General features: G+C 42.4%; 1 protein-coding gene across 1 annotated transcript in view; it reads left to right on the top strand.

The window, feature by feature from the left end:
* The window catches only part of MYOZ2 (myozenin 2), a 230,254-nt gene that overhangs the window by 113,355 nt on the left and 96,564 nt on the right, over window positions 1-20,335 (top strand). The window contains exon 3 of the mRNA XM_069743749.1: window positions 7,016-7,185. Within this exon, the coding sequence (XP_069599850.1) occupies window positions 7,016-7,185 (170 nt within the window). The remainder of the gene's footprint in view (window positions 1-7,015; window positions 7,186-20,335) is intronic.

Below are 20,335 nucleotides of genomic sequence, written 5' to 3'. Positions count from 1 at the left end.
CGACGTACCAATGCACGTTGGGAAAATTTGGCACAACGTGGGCAGGGGATGCAGTTTTTCAATGCATCCGCTGCCCAATGTAAAGTCCCGGGGAGGAGGGGGTGGAGTTCCAGCCGCGCATGCGCGGTAAGAAATGGCAGAACCGACGTACAAAAAAACGTTCCCTTGAACGTTTTTTCATGCTGACGGTCCGCCAAATACTGACGCATCCAGTGCACGATGGATGCGACGTATGGCCATACGTCGCGATCCGTCGGCAATACAAGTCTATGGGCAAAAAACGCATCCTGCGGGCACATTTGCAGGATCCATTTTTCACCCAAAATGACGCATTGCAACGGATCTAAAACAACGCAAGTGTGAAAGAAGCCTAACACCAGAGAAGACAGAAAAGGATTCGGAAGGATCTAGATAAGCTTGAACAATGGGCAGTGACTAACAGAATTGTATTTAACAGGGAGAAATACAAGGTTCTACATCAGGGCAAGAAAAAGGAAAATTACATCTACAGAATGGGAGGATCAACAGCATGCATGAAAATGACTAGGGTGTACTAATAGATCACAGAATGCACATGAGTCAACAGTGTGATGCAGCAGCAAAAACACTATTCTGGGATGTATTAAGAGAAGAATAGGGTCTAAACCACGTAAAGTAATTATCCCCCTCTGCTCCTCCTTGGTCAGGCCTTGTCTGGAATACTGTGTCCAGTTCTGGGCACCACATTTTTTAAAAAAGACATAAAAAATTGGAGTAATATCAGAGAAGAACTACCAGGATTGTGATCGGACTGCAAACTATATCCTACGAGGAACGGTTGAATAGAAGACTTAATAGCTGTCTACAAATATCTGAAGGGCTGTCACAGTGTAGAGGGATCAATGTTATTCTCATTTGCACACGGAAACCTGAGAAGCAATAGAATGAAACTGAAAAGGAGAAGATTCAGATTAGATGTTGAAAAAAACTTTTTGACAGTGAGGGTGATCAATGAGTGCAACAACCTGTGACGGGAGATGGTGAGCTCTCCTTCAATTGAAGTCTTCAAACAGAGGCTGGACAGACTTCAGTCTGAGATGGTTTGGTGAATCCTGCATTGAGCACGGGGTTGAACACAATTACCCTAGAGGTCCCTTACAACTCTAACATTCTATGATTCTTTGAAGATATGGATTAACTTATTTACTGCTGTGAGTCTGACCACTAGGAAACACAACCATCTCAAGAATCTCAATATTCTGTACCAATAGGATTGTGAATAATTTATTGACTGCTGGGGGTCCATCCACTGAAAACCACAACCATCTCATGAATCCTAATATCCCATACCAATAGGATAGGGAATAACTTATTGATTGCTGGGGAGTCCAAACACTGTGAATCACAACCATCTCAAGAAAAGCCAGAAATGGACAACATTTTTGATACTCAAGAAATTATGTTTTATTAGCCTCAATATAATAACACATTTTGCTGTATGCTACCACTTCATAGGGTAAAAATATGGCAAACCTTTTGCTAGGGCTAACCAAATCTGTCAACATTTCATGTATATATTTGCTGCTATACACTTTATTTGTGAAAAATCTGCATTTCAAAAATTTTAGGCTGTAACAAGTTTGAAGTGTCAATGCCTGGAAAGAAGCAAGCTTGTCAATATTATTAAAAGATTAATTTTCTATTAAGCATTCAGCATCATACTGTCCTTTGATATTGGGCGTCATATCCGTATTTGTACTTAACCACAGCTGAAAGAAACTTGGACACTTGATTATGTTAGGAAATGTCAGTGGTTGGCAGCTCACAATTACAGTCTTCCTGTGGTAGGTAAATAATTACAGGAATGGTGAGTTACAGTTTGTCACCATGCCTGGAGCTCATCTTGTGTCTACATTGGACCTTGTCCATAGCGTACATGTGCCAGGGCCAGCGATTAGGAAACAAGCTGACCTAATCAATGATCAGATATATCTCATATTTTGGAACATAAAATAGTTTAATTGACTCGAATAGTTGATTTTCAGGAACTTAAAAGTTTGCAATTCCAAATATTCTGCATAGTTAGAACCATACCTTGCTAATGGAAAACTTCTTGTCTCGACCAACATTCTTTCACAATCAGATGGTTTACACTGAGCCACATGGAAATATGTATTTGACAGAAACAAACGACTGATATAGAGATGTGAAGAAAACACGCCTGGCCCAAAGGGGTTAAATCTACTTATTTTTCTACAGCCAGACGAGTTGCAGAAAAAAAACATATTACTGTACATTATGTTACATTTATAGCCTATTTAAAATATATAACAGCAATCTATACTCAAAGACACATAATGGCAAACAAAGTGTGATTGAAGAAGACATATAAAAATTTATGAAGATAAAAAAAAAGTTATATAAAATATCACATCAATGTTCACTGTATATTACCCCAATATAAATCCAGAGCTTCATTGAGCAGGCTTCGATCATGGAATGTTTTCTGCTAATCTGATAGAGTTGTGTATTCACAACAGTATGAAGGCCTAGGATTACAGCTACTGCAGGTCTATAGGTCATCCGACTGGTTCAATGGATAGTGGAAAAAAACTTCTTCCTCTGGGTATAACCACATGCTCACATTTGTTCTCTCTGATCCATGGATCGTCCTTCAAGACCCACTTTGCTGCATTTTCACCTCAGGTCCATGCTATTCACCTAGACCTAGGGCTTAGCCTTAGAGGATCCACCTCAGCAGGTGAGTCCATAACTACATGACTGGCATTCTCTAAGGGACAATATGGAGGTTTACAGAGGCACGTATGATGGAATACAAATTGTGTGAATTATGGTTCATAGGAGCTAATCTACTGACATATATTGGTATAAAAGCATAATGTAAAAATGAAACATTTCCAGTACAAAAATAAACATCACATATTTTGCATCCCTACATTCATAATATATGGACATATAGTATAGATAGATATGGGATAGATGATAGATAGATAGATAGATAGATAGATAGATAGATAGATAGATAGATAGATAGATAGATAGAGAGATATCCATCACATATATAATTTCTGCCTTGCATGTGTAGGGTTCTGTACATGTATTAACCTAATAAATAAATGAAAAAAATTATGTGAGGTCTCCCCATTTTTGGTAACCAGCAAAGGTAAAGCAAAAAGATGAGAGCAGATATTACCAGGCTGGGAAGGTCCATGGTTATTGAGCCCTTCCCAGCCTAGAAATACCAGTTCGAAGCCGCCCCAGAAGTGGAACATCACATGATATTCTCCAATTCGGGTGTTGTGCCTCTGCTCTTCCCAGTGCCCTGGTGCTTTGGCAGTTGGGGTACTGGAGCTTGGGGTTGCTGTTAGCTATAAAGTGTCCATAAACACAGCTGGCATCAAGCCCTGGTGTTACTATTGGAGACACCCCCATTACTAACCCAGTAATAAAAAGGAAACACAGACCCCCCAAAAATTATTATTTAAATAAACACTCCCCCACACTCTCCCTGGTTCACCACTTTATTGAAAAAAAAAATCCCATACAGGTCCAGCATGGTCCACCGAATCTGACAGAGTCAAAGCAAATCCAGTGAATCCACCGTACAAAGCATATGGAGCCTCACTCAGAGGCTCCATAGTGTTTGACAATAGCCGCGTATGTGTCACGCAGCGCTGCGCGAGACACAGCGACTAGGAAAAGCAGTGACATCAGCAACGCTACCAGTCTTCACAGTTGCCAGGTCACGCTGCCCTTTGTGATTACTTATCTGTTTTTTTCTTTGTTTGTAACACTCAGATAAAATTAATTCATATTATACACTGCATATAAGTGCACCAAAATCTTTGTATAAAAAAATTAGTTTTCCCATAAAAATCAACTGTTCATACTGCTTTATCAATAAAGGCACTGTTATAAATTCCAGAATGATTTGATGAAAAATCTAACCTTTCTGTCGGTTCCTGATGGATAAAAATTGGTCCTGAAGTTGTTATTTTCCAGATCATTACCTGCTATTAACAAAAAAATATAAAAATAAAAAGGACCTAATTTTTAAGTGGATTCATAAGTTGTTATTGTTTCTTTTGGCCCCTGAAGAACATATTGGAGAATTTTGCCTGTTGGGTTTGGTCAAGCTGACATCAGAAAGCAGACATTTCATTAGAAGGAAGTCTGCAATTTTCTAACCAGTCTGAGTAGGTTGTTATACGGAAATAAATATTATCACAGACTACAGACTAGTCCATTCCAGCCACACATTTCTATGAAATTATTTTCTAATTTCCAATAATGAACCACTATGAAAAAAACAAGTATGTTGACTGTTTTGGCGGGTACTGCGCCAGTGAAAATGTGTTTGATCCTGCTTGATCTAGACATGATGACGATATTACCCTGACCACGTCTGACATCTGCTGAAGGTTCTGGTAATGATGACACGAGTCTTATTTTTGTGATCATGACAGTGATTCTAACCAAGTGAAGTTTTGCAGGGAGTTCCTTAAAATGTGTCAAGATTAAATTCTTACACAATGTGTTGTTATCACCTATCCTGATATTATACATTTGTCATTAAAGAGGTTTTCCCAAGAACTAAAGTTTATTTTAATTAATAGATCTTGGAATAATAATAATTTCCACAATTGGATGTCTTTAAGAAAAATGTTCCTGTGCTGAGTGTTGTGAATTCTGCTTTTGGGTTCCCTCCAGTGGTTGTAGGTGGTAATGCAGTTGTCCCTGAGTTGCAGTCCTGGTCAGGTGTTTCTGCTGATTGCAGTTCTGACTGGGGTATTTAGGTATGCAGGATTCATTAGTCCTTGCCAGTTGTCCATGGTTCTGGGAGGTTTTGGATCTTTGTCTGGTTCCTCCTGCCTTGCTGCCAATTCAGCAAAGATAAGTGTCTGGTTTTTGTTTCTGTGGCACACATGCTGTGTGCTTAATAATTCTGTGCTATTCATTTGTTTTCTTTTGTCCAGCTTAGACTGTGTCAGTGTTTTCTCAGTCTTGTTGGATTCTCTGGAGTTGCAGATATACGCTCCACATCTTTAGTTAGATGGTGGAGTTTTTTGTATTTTCTGCTGTGGATATTTTTGGAAGGATTTTAATACTGACCGCTTAGTATTCTGTCCTATCCTTTCCTATTTTAGCTAGAGTGGCCTCTTTTGCTAAATCCTGTTTCCTGCCTGCATGTGTCTTTTCCTCTACTACTCACAGTCAATATTTGTGGGGGGCTGCCTATCCTTTGGGGTTCTGCTCTGAGGCAAGGTAGAATTCCTATTTCCATCTATAGGGGTATTTAGTCCTCTGGCTGTGTCTAGGTGTCTAGGATTTGTTAGGCACACCCCACGCCTACTTCTAGTTGCGGTGTTAATTTCAGGATTTGCGGTCAGTACAGTTTACACCAACTCCAGAGAAAGTTCCATGCGGCTCCAAGGTCACCGGATCATAATAGCTGAGATAATCTTATAAATGTGTCCCTGCTGTGTACTGTGTAATGGCTGTGTCTGATCGTACAGGGACATGGTCTGATTACACCACAGCTCCTGGGCAGGGGTGTATTTCCATTTCTCCACTGCAATTGGCACTAGATGCAATTGGCATAAGAAGGACCTCTCTGACTTTTGAAACAGCAGACACTTCAGGAAAATGCCGGTTGTGTTTTCCTGAAAGCACCACTCTAGAGTTTTGTTTTTCTTCATTCCTGGAGTGGTGCTTATAATCTAAGATCCATGCCCGCAGTCTTATATATACACCTGCTGCCATTTTTATTGTCACCGCTCCGGTCCAGCAGCGTCATCTTGATCATCTTGTGACTGCAACTTCTGACTGGCTTAGATTAGAAGCACCACTCGAGCAGTGCAATAATAGAAAAAGGCTTGAAGCGACTTCTATGACGTCTTTTCTGCCATTTTACAGTGGCAATACCAATGTACGATAGAAAGTGGTGGCTTTCAAGCTTACTAGGGACGTGGAAGCTTACTAGTGGAGGCCACCCCAAGAATGGTGGGGTCAAATGTTTGTACAGCTTCATGGCTTTCAAAGCCTGAAGCAGTTAAAAGAAGTGAAAAAAGATGAGACTTATAAATGGCAAGTTGTTTTGACAGTGCTAGGCATTATGCTAATTCATTCTGTAATTTTTTAGCACTTTCTCAAGCGGGTTCCAGGCGGAATCCACCTGAAATAGGCGAATAGGCGATATGTGCACATACCCTTATAGGGTTTGTCTGGTTTCTGTCACGTTGCCTGCTATTTTACTAGAACAAAAAGTGCAGCTCAAAGTCAGCGTTAATTTTTTTTGTAATATATGTATCCAGAGACCATTATTGTATGACATAATATTCATGCTGTTAGCTGGCATGAAGGGAATGGCATACCGACCACAGAGAGGGACAACACCACTGCTATGAGGCTTGTGAAAAGTTAGGTCCTAGCACTGAACACACAGCGTTTCTTTGACATCATCATAGATTTATACAGTTCACAATGCATTTGGTTGGAGCTTTATAAACCCATATACTGAACCACCTCCAACCCCCGAAATGATTGATGAGGTAGCAAGAATTTTATCATTGTCCAGCAAAGTAAATATGCCGTTAAATATCCTAATATTAGTAAGGTATGCAACTTGTTCCTGTGTGACGGAGCATCGAAATTTAGTTGCAAATTTGTGTCCCAAGGCCCGTCATGACTCTTTTAAGTTTATGACTGACAATGGTATGGTGACTTCTCATATGTGATTTTGCTTCACTCATTCTCTATAAGATTGGCAGACACATCCATGCACTTCAATTGGATATCATCAACCCCACTGAGACTGAATTGAGTGGTGGTACACGTTTGGCCAATACTTCATTTCAATTGGACATTTCAGATCCCTGCTCATGAGATCCAAAGGGGTCCCAGCAATCAGAGACCATTGGTCCTTGAGTTATCATCCCTCCTATGGAGATTATGCCATATGGCCCTATGATTTCTATGTACACCACTGTTTAATAGTTTGTTTCTGCTGTTACAGACACAAGCGACTTCGACTTTGGAAGGAAGATTAGTGTGCCTAGAGACATAATGCTGGAAGAACTGTCGCTTCTCAACAATAGGGGAGCAAGACTTTTTAAGATGAGACAGAGAAGATCTGACAAATACACATTTGAAAACTTTCCTTATGAAATGAAGCCACAGTCCAATGTAAGTGCATGAAATAACTTTTTTTGTAATATGATGTTTCTAACTAGACAAATATTTCCTAGTATAATGGTATAATGTATACAATGGCCTTTTTGTAGAATACAGACTTTTATATGCAGCAGTTTTCATTCTGCAAATACACTTCAAACAAAGTTTAACTTTTGTTAATAGTTTTACATTGATCTCCCACAGTTAAATATATTTGCAATCGCCATGTCTTACACATAGAGGGGTATCAATCATTAATAATTTAGGATCTTATGAACAACCCAAACATACAGCATATCGGTAATGTGGCCAAACGATGCATAAACACAACCAACACCTCAATAATTTTGACATACTACACATCTGAATAATGCCACTGTATTGTATTTAAATAGTATCAGCACAGAAACTAACAAAGCGATAAAACTATATAATAACTGAAACCATCATGCTGTAAACTAAAGTAATATCTCATAATGATTCAACCACTTCATGATAAGTATTTTTAGTGCTTAGTAGAGCACCTTTGGATGTTATGACCTGCTGCAAACATGATGCATAGGCAGACATCAGCATCTGGCAGCATTCCTACAGAATCTGATCCGATTCCTCATGGGCAATGGTCTCCAGTTGACTGATATTTTTTGGTTTTCAACAGCTTGCTCCAAATAGTTAAAGAAAAACCTCATTGCTTTGCACAAACAAGAAAAAGGATACAAAATGATGGCAAATGCTTTGAATGTTCCTAGAGATATAGTTGGAAGCATAGTTCACATGTTCAAAGTTATAGGAACACTGCCTATATTACCTGGACAAAGCAGAAAGAGGCTTTCATTGGCTGCCATCAGATTCCTGAGTATGAAGGTTGTCAAAAATTTTTGAAAGGTCAAATTGACCGGCAGCAAGATTTTGTGCTTTCTGAGGATTCAGCTTGCATAATAAGGCCCTGTCACGGGTTTACATTGACAAAGAGGAGCCAGAATACCACAGAGTCTGATTTCTCCTACTCCTGCACTGATTAGAAGCACTTCACTTTCATGTAAACTAGGTCCGGGCTAGCAATCCTTGTCAGAGCAAGCTTATGCTGCATGGCTGGAAGTTGTTGTTGGTTATTATTGGACAAGGAGTTTGGTGGATTTATCTGTGACTGTTTCTAGGTTTTGAGTGTGTGATAATTCCCTTTCTTCTCCTACTTTTGTTTAACCTCATCCTCCATTCCCCAGTGCATTCCTCTGTTATATGTGTGAATATATTTGTATGTTTGGTATTTTTTGTTACCCCTGTTCGTATTACCTTGTTAGTCTGGTTGGTGTACTACTATTCCCCTCTTTCCTGGGTGGGGGAAGGGTACAGATTGGGGGTGGATTAAGGGGTTAAAGCAAGGTACGTGGCCCCTGCGTCTTCACCATCAGAAGTAATCCGGGGAGCAGGGCAACCTAGGGTGCCCCTAGCTTAAGGGAAAGGGAAGGAGCCCCTGGTCCCAGGACACCCAACAACAGAGCCGTTACAGGTCCATACTAAATGCTAAATGTTTCCATGCCCAAACTCCAAGATGTACACTCCTACTGACCCATAAGCATATCAATTAGAAACAAAACTGGAACTTTTTAGATCTATAGATCAGTACTACAGTATGTTTGTTGGAGGAAGAATGAAGCATATGCTGAAAATAACACACTGCCTACAGTAAAGCATGGTGGTGGCTCAGTGGTGCCTTCAATAAAGAAAGACTTTGGCTTTATTATGCTCTGGGAATGCTTTGTTTCCTCTGACAATGGAAACCTGCAAAATGTGGAGGGCAAAATGGATTCAATTAAGTATTAGGAAATCCTAATACTAGGGCAGCACGGTGGCGCAGTGGTTAGCACAGCAGCCTTGCAGCGCTGGGGTCCTGGGTTCTAATCCCACCCAGGACAACATCTGCAAAGAGTTTGTATGTTCTCTCCGTGTTTGCGTGGGTTTCCTCCGGGTACTCCGGTTTCCTCCCACACTCCAAAGACATACTGATAGGGATTCTAGATTGTGAGCCCCAATTGGGACAGTGATGATAATGTGTGCAAAACTGTAAAGCGCTGCGGAATATGTTAGCGCTATATAACAATAAAGATTATTATTATTATTATTATCCTAGGGAAAAAAAAACATGCTTTCTGTAAGGAAGCTGAATTATGGGTGTAATTGGACCTTGCAGTTGGACAATAATGCCCAGCATACTTCACAGTCCAGCAAGGCTTGATGTCAGAAGAAGTCCTAGAAGATTTTACGCTGAAAGTCACAGATATCTGACTTTACCCTCTTAGAAAATCTATGGTAGGATTTGAAGAAGGTGGTTGCACTACACAAACCCAAGAATATTAGTGAAACTGTTGTCCAAGACTGAAACAAACAGTCTAAGGTTCCTCAGGAACATTTACAGAAGCTGGTATCTGGCTATATGCCACATTTGCTGAAGGTCATAACAGCTAAACTGTGTGGTAGTGAGTACTAATGATGCTTGTCATTAAGCTGCTGAATAATTCTGAGACTGCAGTAGTTAGTAAAAGTTGCATTTCGACTTTTTCACACGTCCGTTTTTAAGGACCACAGTCCTGGGAACAAGCGATATAGTTTGCGCTGTTCCTAAGCGTCAGTCAGCTTCTGAAGGCAGTTCTAATCATTGTTGACTGACATGCTGAGATCAGCTAGACCAAGAGACAATAATGGGAGTTGTATTCAGCAGCAGCTGTGTAACTCCTGTGTACAATAAATAATTAAATTTAAAAAAATAGCGTGAGCTCCCATGCAATTTTCATAACCAGCAGAGGGAAAGCACCTGCTCGGGGGCTAATATTAATAATCTAGGACAAGGGACAGTACACCATAAGGTCCCCAGGTTATTAATAACATTGCACAGCTGTTTGTTTAGCCTTTCCTGATGAATTTGCAAGGGACCCCAGAAAAAAAATGATGTAGGATCCCCCTATAAATTCAAACCAGCAAAGGCTAAACAAACAGCTGCAGGTTAATATGAATAGCCTGGGAAAGCATCTGAGATATTGACCCCCCCAGGCTACCAACAACAGCCCTCAGCCACCCCAGAAATGGCACATCCATGGGATGCGCTAAATATGGCCCTTAGCCTCTCTCTTCCCACTTGCCTTGTGGTAGTGGCAAGTGGGGTAATAGGGTTGGGGTTGATGTCATCTTTGTATTTTCTACATTATATATATATATATATGTATATATATATATATGTGTATATATATATTTATATATATACACATATATATATATACAGTGGGGCAAAAAAGTATTTAGTCAGCCAGCAATAGTGCAAGTTCCACCACTTAAAAAGATGAGAGGCGTCTGTAATTTACATCATAGGTAGACCTCAACTATGGGAGACAAACTGAGAAAAAAAAATCCAGAAAATCACATTGTCTGTTTTTTTAACAATTTATTTGCATATTATGGTGGAAAATAAGTATTTGGTCAGAAACAAAATTTCATCTCAATACTTTGTAATATATCCTTTGTTGGCAATGAGAGAGGTCAAACGTTTTCTGTAAGTCTTCACAAGGTTGCCACACACTGTTGTTGATATGTTGGCCCATTCCTCCATGCAGATCTCCTCTAGAGCAGTGATGTTTTTGGCTTTTCTCTTGGCAACACGGACTTTCAACTCCCTCCAAAGGTTTTCTATAGGGTTGAGATCTGGAGACTGGTTAGGCCACTCCAGGACCTTGAAATGCTTCTTACGAAGCCACTCCTTCGTTGCCCTGGCGGTGTGCTTTGGATCATTGTCATGTTGAAAGACCCAGCCACGTTTCATCTTCAATGCCCTTGCTGATGGAAGGAGGTTTGCACTCAAAATCTCACGATACATGGCCCCATTCATTCTTTCATGTACCCGGATCAGTCGTCCTGGCCCCTTTGCAGAGAAACAGCCCCAAAGCATGATGTTTCCACCACCATGCTTTACAGTAGGTATGGTGTTTGATGGATGCAACTCAGTATTCTTTTTCCTCCAAACACGACAAGTTGTGTTTCTACCAAACAGTTCCAGTTTGGTTTCATCAGACCATAGGACATTCTCCCAAAACTCCTCTGGATCATCCAAATGCTCTCTAGCAAACTTCAGACAGGCCCGGACATGTACTGGCTTAAGCAGTGGGACACGTCTGGCACTGCAGGATCTGAGTCCATGGTGGCGTAGTGTGTTACTTATGGTAGGCCTTGTTACATTGGTCCCAGCTCTCTGCAGTACATTCACTATGTCCCCCCGCGTGGTTCTGCTCACCGTTCTTGTGATCATTCTGACCCCACGGGGTGGGATTTTGCGTGGAGCCCCAGATCGAGGGAGATTATCAGTGGTCTTGTATGTCTTCCATTTTCTAATTATTGCTCCCACTGTTGATTTCTTCGCTCCAAGCTGGTTGGCTATTGCAGATTCAGTCTTCCCAGCCTGGTGCAGGGCTACAATTTTGTTTCTGGTGTCCTTTGACAGCTCTTTGGTCTTCACCATAGTGGAGTCTGGAGTCAGACTGTTTGAGGGTGTGCACAGGTGTCTTTTTATACTGATAACAAGTTTAAACAGGTGCCATTACTACAGGTAATGAGTGGAGGAAAGAGGAGACTCTTAAAGAAGAAGTTACAGGTCTGTGAGAGCCAGAAATCTTGATTGTTTGTTTCTGACCAAATACTTATTTTCCACCATAATATGCAAATAAATTGTTAAAAAAACAGACATTGTGATTTTCTGGATTTTTTTTTCTCAGTTTGTCTCCTATACTTGAGGTCTACCTATGATGTAAATTACAGACGCCTCTCATCTTTTTAAGTGGTGGAACTTGCACTATTGCTGACTGACTAAATACTTTTTTGCCCCACTGTATATATATTCAGTGCATATATTCTATAAGATGCCCCATCACTAACCCCATAGTAAGTATTTAAATAAACACACGGCAAGAATAAAGTCCTTTATTTGTAATAATATAAAATACTCTGCCCAATCCATTGAAGCTGTTGTCACCAGTAAAAAATCAAAAATACTAAACAACCATATTCCTTACCTGTCCCTGACATGAAGACATTCCTCTGATGCCTATGTCTCCTGTAAAAGACAAAAGTAATAAACAACCATATCCCTCACCTGTCCCCGACGTGAATATAATCATCCGATGCCCATGTCCCCTGCAAAAAACAAAAATACACAACCATATCCCTCACCTGTCCGGTGTGATGATAAGCCATACTGTTCCATGCAGTAATCATCTCTGCAATATCTGATTTTCAACCTTAACAGTGCCATGATGCGAATGCCAGGTTGAAAACCATAAGACAATGAGGTGCTGCGAGCTCAGCTTCAATGACAAGTGGTGACTTCATACAAGTCACCACCGGTCATTGAAGCTGCGTTCCCACATTTCACTGTGAGGGGCCCAATGAACCATGAGAACATTCTCATGGTGCTCACGTGTTCGCACTAATGTCAGCGTGACCAGGCGACAATGATGAGACCTGCCTTCAGTAGCCGGTGCCTGGGATCAGGGCGAACTGTACTGCTTTTCCCATGCGCCAGTATGTATCACACAGACATACAGATGGCACACGGACTTGAAGCATGGACACAAGAACCACGGATACGCGGATGTCATATACGTACATAAGGATGGCATACGTACATGGACCTCGGATCTCACCAGTACTGGTTCATCCTGAACAGGAATCATCAGGACATGTGAAGGAGGCCTTATGGTGAATTTTGAGAAACCACTTGTTGTATTACCTGTGTTGAGCTATTTACATTATTCTTATTTGATTGGTTTATTGTTTAATGTTGATAATCAACCTAATTTGCAATAGGTGTTGAATATATTTGATTGCAATTGTACATTCCAGCATATATGCCGAAACATATGGATGGGTGTACATCTATTTACATATGTATATATAAAGCCTTAATCAGTACATACACAATCACATACAGTGCCTTGCAAAAGTATTCGGCGTGCTGGAACTTTTCCCACATATCATGCTTCAAACATAAAGATATCAAATGTAAATTTTTGGTGAAGAATCAACAACAAGTGAACCACAATTGTGAAGTTGACCGAAATTTATTGGTTATTTTAAATTTTCGTGGAAATTCAAAAACTGAAAAGTGGGGCGTGCAATATTATTCAGCCCCTTTACTTTCAGTGCAGCAAACTCACTCCAGAAGATCATTGTGGATCTCTGAATGATCCAATGTTGTCCTAAATGCCTAATGACGATAAATATAATCCACCTGTGTGTAATCAAGTCTCCGTATAAATGCACCTGCTCTGTGACTGTCTCAGGGTTCTGTGTGAAGCACAGAGAGCATCATGAAGACCAAGGAACACAACAGGCAGGTCCGTGATACTGTTGTGGAGAAGTTTAAAGCCGGATTTGGATACAAATGATTTCCAAAACTTTAAACATCCCAAGGAGCACTGTGCAAGCGATCGTATTGAAATGGAAGGAGTATCAGACCACTGCAAATCTACCAAGACCCGGCCGTCCCTCTAAACTTTCATCTGAAACAAGGAGAAGACTGATCAGAGATGCAGCCAAGAGGCCCATGATCACTCTGGATCAACTGCAGAGATCTACAGCTGAGGTGGGAAAGTCTGTCCATTGGACAACAATCAGTCATACACTGCACAGATCTGGCCTTTATGGAAGAGTGGCAAGAAGAAAGCCATTTCTCAAAGATATCCATAAAAAGTGTTGTTTAAAGTTTGCAACAAGCCACGTGGGAGCCACACCAAACATGTGGAAGAAGGTGCTCTGGTCAGATGAAACCAAAATCGAACTTGTTGGCAACAATGCCAAACGATATGTTTGGCGTAAAGGCAACACAGCTCATCACTCTGAACCCACCATCTCCACTGTCAAACATGGTGGTGGCAGCCTCATGATTTGCGCCTGCTTTTCTTCAGTAGGGACAGTGTTATGATTAGGTAATTCAGTACCACAATGGACATAGAAGTCAGAGCACATACAGTGACCTGACAATAACCCAAAAACATAGAACGAGCTCTGAGACGTGGGAACTCTGCTGACCGCAATCCCTAATCCTGTCCAACCACACTAAAGGCAGCCGTGGATTGCGCCTAACGCTCCCTATGCAACTCGGCACAGCCTGAGAAACTAGCTAGCCTGAAGATAGAAAATAAGCCTACCTTGCCTCAGAGAAATACCCCAAAGGAAAAGGCAGCCCCCCACATATAATGACTGTGAGTAAGATGAAAAGACAAACGTAGAGATGAAATAGATTTAGCAAAGTGAGGCCCGACTTTCTGAACAGAGCGAGGATAGGAAAGGTAACTTTGCGGTCAACATAAAACCCTACAAACAACCACGCAAAGGGGGCAAAAAGACCCTCCGTACCGACTAACGGCACGGAGGTACACCCTCTGCGTCCCAGAGCTTCCAGCAAGCAAGAAAAAACCAAATAAGCAAGCTGGACAGAAAAAACAGCAAACAAAAATAACAAAAGCGGAACTTAGCTATTCAGAGCAGCAGGCCACAGGAACGATCCAGGAGGAAGCAAGTCCAATACTAGAACATTGACTGGAAGCCAGGATCAAAGCACTAGGTGGAGTTAAATAGAGCAGCACCTAACGACTTCACCACATCACCTGAGGAAGGAAACTCAGAAGCCGCAGTACCACTTTCCTCCACCAACGGAAGCTCATAGAGAGAATCAGCCGAAGTACCACTTGTGACCACAGGAGGGAGCTCTGCCACAGAATTCACAACAGTACCCCCCCCTTGAGGAGGGGTCACCGAACCCTCACCAGAGCCCCCAGGACGACCAGGATGAGCCATATGAAAGGCACGAACAAGATCGGGAGCATGGACATCAGAGGCAAAAACCCAGGAATTATCTTCCTGAGCATAACCCTTCCACTTAACCAGATACTGGAGTTTCCGTCTTGAAACACGAGAATCCAAAATCTTCTCCACAATATACTCCAACTCCCCCTCCACCAAAACCGGAGCAGGAGGATCAACAGAAGGAACCATAGGTGCCACGTATCTCCGCAACAATGACCTATGGAATACGTTATGGATGGAAAAAGAATCTGGAAGGGTCAAACGAAAAGACACAGGATTAAGAACCTCAGAAATGCTATACGGACCAATGAAACGAGGTTTAAACTTAGGAGAGGAAACCTTCATAGGAATATGACGAGAAGACAACCAAACTAAATCCCCAACACGAAGTCGGGGACCCACACAGCATCTGCGATTAGCGAAACGTTGAGCCTTCTCCTGGGACAAGGTCAAATTGTCCACTACATGAGTCCAAATCTGCTGCAACCTGTCCACCACAGTATCCACACCAGGACAGTCCGAAGACTCAACCTGCCCTGAAGAGAAATGAGGATGGAACCCAGAGTTGCAGAAAAACGGCGAGAACAAGGTAGCCGAGCTGGCCCGATTATTAAGGGCGAACTCAGCCAAAGGCAAAAAGGACACCCAGTCATCCTGATCAGCAGAAACAAAGCATCTCAGATATGTTTCCAAGGTCTGATTGGTTCATTCGGTCTGGCCATTGGTCTGAGGATGGAAAGCCGAGGAAAAAGACAAGTCAATGCCCATCGTAGCACAAAAAGCTCGCCAAAACCTCGAAACGAACTGGGAACCTCTGTCAGAAACGATATTCTCTGGAATGCCATGTAAACGAACCACATGCTGGAAGAACAATGGCAATAAATCAGAGGAGGAAGGTAATTTAGACAAGGGTACCAAATGGACCATCTTAGAGAAGCGATCACAAACCACCCAAATGACTGACATTTTTTGAGAGACGGGAAGATCTGAAATAAAATCCATAGAGATATGTGTCCAAGGCCTCTTCGGGACCGGCAAGGGCAAAAGCAACCCACCGGCACGAGAACAGCAGGGCTTAGCCCGAGCACAAATCCCACAGGACTGCACAAAAGAATGCACATCCCGCGACAGAGATGGCCACCAAAAGGATCTAGCCACTAACTCTCTGGTACCAAAGATTCCAGGATGACCAGCCAACACCGAACAATGAACCTCAGAGATAACTTTATTCGTCCACCTATCAGGGACAAACAGTTTCTCCGCTGGGCAACGATCAGGTTTATTAGCCTGAAATTTTTGCAGCACCCGCCGCAAATCCGCAAATCAGGGGAGATGGCAGACACAATTACTCCCTCTTTGAGAATACCCGCCGGCTCAGATAATCCCGGAGAGTCGGGCACAAAACTCCTAGACAGGGCATCCGCCTTCACATTTTTAGAGCCCGGAAGGTACGAAACCACAAAGTCAAAACGGGCAAAAAACAGTGACCAACGAGCCTGTCTGGGATTCAACCGTTTAGCAGACTCGAGATAAGTCAAGTTCTTATAATCAGTCAAGACCACCACGGGATGCTTAGCTCCTTCAAGCCAATGACGCCACTCCTCGTATGCCCACTTCATGGCCAGCAACTCTCGATTGCCAACATCATAATTTCGCTCAGCAGGTGAAAACTTCCTGGAAAAGAAGGCGCATGGTTTCATCACCGAGCAATCAGAACTTCTCTGCGACAAAACAGCCCCCGCTCCAATCTCAGAAGCATCAACCTCAACCTGGAATGGAAGCGAAACATCTGGTTGACACAACACAGGGGCAGAAGAAAAACGACGCTTCAACTCTTGAAAAGCTTCCACAGCAGCAGAAGACCAATTGACCACATCAGCACCCTTCTTGGTCAAATCGGTCAATGGTTTAGCAATACTAGAAAAATTGCAGATGAAGCGACGATAAAAATTAGCAAAGCCCAGGAACTTTTGCAGACTTTTCAGAGATGTCGGCTGAGTCCAATCATGGATGGCTTGGACCTTAACTGGGTCCATCTCGATAGTAGAAGGGGAAAAAATGAACCCCAAAAATTAAATCTTCTGAACACCAAAGAGACACTTTGATCCCTTCACAAACAAAGAATTAGCACGCAGGACCTGAAACACCGTTCTGACCTGCTTCACATGAGATTCCCAATCATCCGAGAAGACCAAAATATCATCCAAGTATACAATCAGGAATTTATCCAGGTACTCTCGGAAGATGTCATGCATAAAGGACTGAAACACTGATGGAGCATTGGCAAGTCCGAATGGCATTACTAGGTACTCAAAATGGCCCTCGGGCGTATTAAATGCAGTTTTCCATTCATCGCCTCGCTTAATACGCACAAGATTATACGCACCACGAAGATCTATCTTGGTGAACCAACTAGCCCCCTTAATCCGAGCAAACAAATCGGATAACAGCGGCAAGGGGTACTGAAATTTAACCGTGATTTTATTTAGAAGGCGGTAATCTATACAAGGTCTCAGCGAACCATCCTTCTTGGCCACAAAAAAGAACCCCGCTCCTAATGGCGATGATGACGGGCGAATGTGCCCCTTCTCCAAGGACTCCTTCACGTAACTCCGCATAGCGGCGTGCTCAGGCACAGATAAATTAAACAGTCGACCTTTTGGGAATTTACTTCCAGGAATCAAATCGATAGCACAATCACAATCCCTATGCGGAGGTAGGGTATCGGACTTGGGCTCATCAAATACATCCCGGTAATCAGACAAGAACTCTGGGACCTCAGAAGGGGTGGATGACGAAATAGACAGAAATGGGACATCACCATGTACCCCCTGACAACCCCAGCTGGACACAGACATGGATTTCCAATCTAATACTGGATTATGGACTTGTAGCCATGGTAACCCCAACACGACCACATCATGCAGATTATGCAACACCAGAAAGCGAATAACCTCCTGATGTGCAGGAGCCATGCACATGGTCAGCTGGGTCCAGTACTGAGGCTTATTCTTGGCCAAAGGCGTAGCATCAATGCCTCTCAATGGAATAGGGCACTGCAAGGGCTCCAAGAAAAACCCACATCGCCTAGCATACTCAAAGTCCATCAAATTCAGGGCAGCGCCTGAATCCACAAATGCCATGACAGAATAAGATGACAAAGAGCAGATCAAGGTAACAGACAAAAGAAATTTTGACTGTACCATACCAATGGTGGCAGACCTAGCGAACCGCTTAGTGCGCTTAGGACAATCAGAGATAGCATGAGTGGAATCACCACAGTAGAAACACAGCCCATTCTGACGTCTGTGTTCTTGCCGTTCAACTCTGGTCAAAGTCCTATCGCACTGCATAGGCTCAGGTTTATGCTCAGAAAATACCGCCAAATGGTGCACAGATTTACGCTCACGCAAGCGTCGACCGATCTGAATAGCCAAAGACATAGACTCATTCAGACCAGCAGGCATAGGAAATCCCACCATGACATCCTTAAGGGCTTCAGAGAGACCCTTTCTGAAAATAGCTGCGAGCGCACCTTCATTCCATTGAGTGAGTACGGACCACTTTCTAAATTTCTGACAATATACCTCTATCTCATCCTGACCCTGACACAGAGCCAGCAAATTTTGCTCTGCCTGATCCACTGAATTAGGTTCATCGTACAGCAATCCGAGCGCCAGGAAAAACGCATCAATATTACACAATGCAGGATCTCCTGGCGCAAGAGAAAACACCCAGTCCTGAGGGTCGCCACGTAAAAAAGAAATAATGATCCTAACTTGTTGAACTGGGTCACCAGAGGAGCGATGTTTCAAAGCCAGAAATAGTTTACAATTATTTTTGAAACTCAGAAATTTAGTTCTATCTCCAAAAAACAAATCAGGAATAGGAATTCTTGGTTCCAACATAGAATTCTGAACCACAAAGTCTTGAATATTTTGTACTCTTGCCGTGAGCTGATCCACACATGAAGACAGACCTTTAATGTCCATCGCTACACCTGTGTCCTGAACCACCCAAATGTCTAGGGGAAAAAAAAGGCAAAACACAGTGCAGAGAAAAAAAAATGGTCTCAGAACTTCTTTTTTCCCTCTATTGAGAATCATTAGTACTTTTGGCTTCCAGTATTGTTATGATTAGGTAATTCAGTACCACAATGGACATAGAAGTCAGAGCACATACAGTGACCTGACAATAACCCAAAAACATAGAACGAGCTCTGAGACGTGGGAACTCTGCTGACCGCAATCCCTAATCCTCTCCAACCACACTAAAGGCAGCCGTCGATTGCGCCTAACGCTCCCTATGCAACTCGGCACAGCCTGAGAAACTAGCTAGCCTGAAGATAGAAAATAAGCCTACTTGCCTCAGAGAAATACCCCAAAGGAAAAGGCAGCCCCCCACATATAATGACTGTGAGTAAGATGAAAAGACAAACGTAGAGATGAAATAGATTTAGCAAAGTGAGGCCCGACTTTCTGAACAGAGCGAGGATAGGAAAGGTAACTTTGCGGTCAACACAAAACCCTACAAACAACCACGCAAAGGGGGCAAAAAGACCCTCCGTACCGACTAACGGCACGGAGGTACACCCTCTGCGTCCCAGAGCTTCCAGCAAGCAAGAAAAAACCAAATAAGCAAGCTGGACAGAAAAAACAGCAAACAAAAATAACAAAAGCGGAACTTAGCTATGCAGAGCAGCAGGCCACAGGAACGATCCAGGAGGAAGCAAGTCCAATACTAGAACATTGACTGGAAGCCAGGATCAAAGCACTAGGTGGAGTTAAATAGAGCAGCACCTAACGACTTCACCACATCACCTGAGGAAGGAAACTCAGAAGCCGCAGTACCACTTTCCTCCACCAACGGAAGCTCATAGAGAGAATCAACCGAAGTACCACTTGTGACCACAGGAGGGAGCTCTGCCACAGAATTCACAACAGGACAGCAATGATGGTTAAAATTGATGGGAAGATGGATGGAGCCAAATACAGGACCATTCTTGAAGAAAACCTGTTGAAGTCTGCAAAAGACCTGATACTGTGATGGAGATTTGTCTTCCAACAAGACAATGATCCCAAATATAAAGCACAATCAACGATGGAATGGTTTACAAATAAACGTATCCAGGTGTTAGAATGGCCAAGTCAAAGTCCAGACCTCAATCCAATCGAGAATCTTTGGAAAGAGCTGAAAACTGCTGTTCACAAACGATCTCCATCAAACCTCACTGAGCTCGAGCTGTTTGCCACGGAAGAATGGAAAGGAATTTCAGTTTCTCGATGTACAAAACTGATAGAGACATACCCCAAGC

This window comes from Ranitomeya imitator, chromosome 1 (genome assembly GCF_032444005.1).
Source record: "Ranitomeya imitator isolate aRanImi1 chromosome 1, aRanImi1.pri, whole genome shotgun sequence".
NCBI classification, from domain to species: domain Eukaryota; kingdom Metazoa; phylum Chordata; class Amphibia; order Anura; family Dendrobatidae; genus Ranitomeya; species Ranitomeya imitator.
Note: the sequence above shows the minus strand (reverse complement) of the source record. Positions and strands in the feature narration are given on the sequence as shown.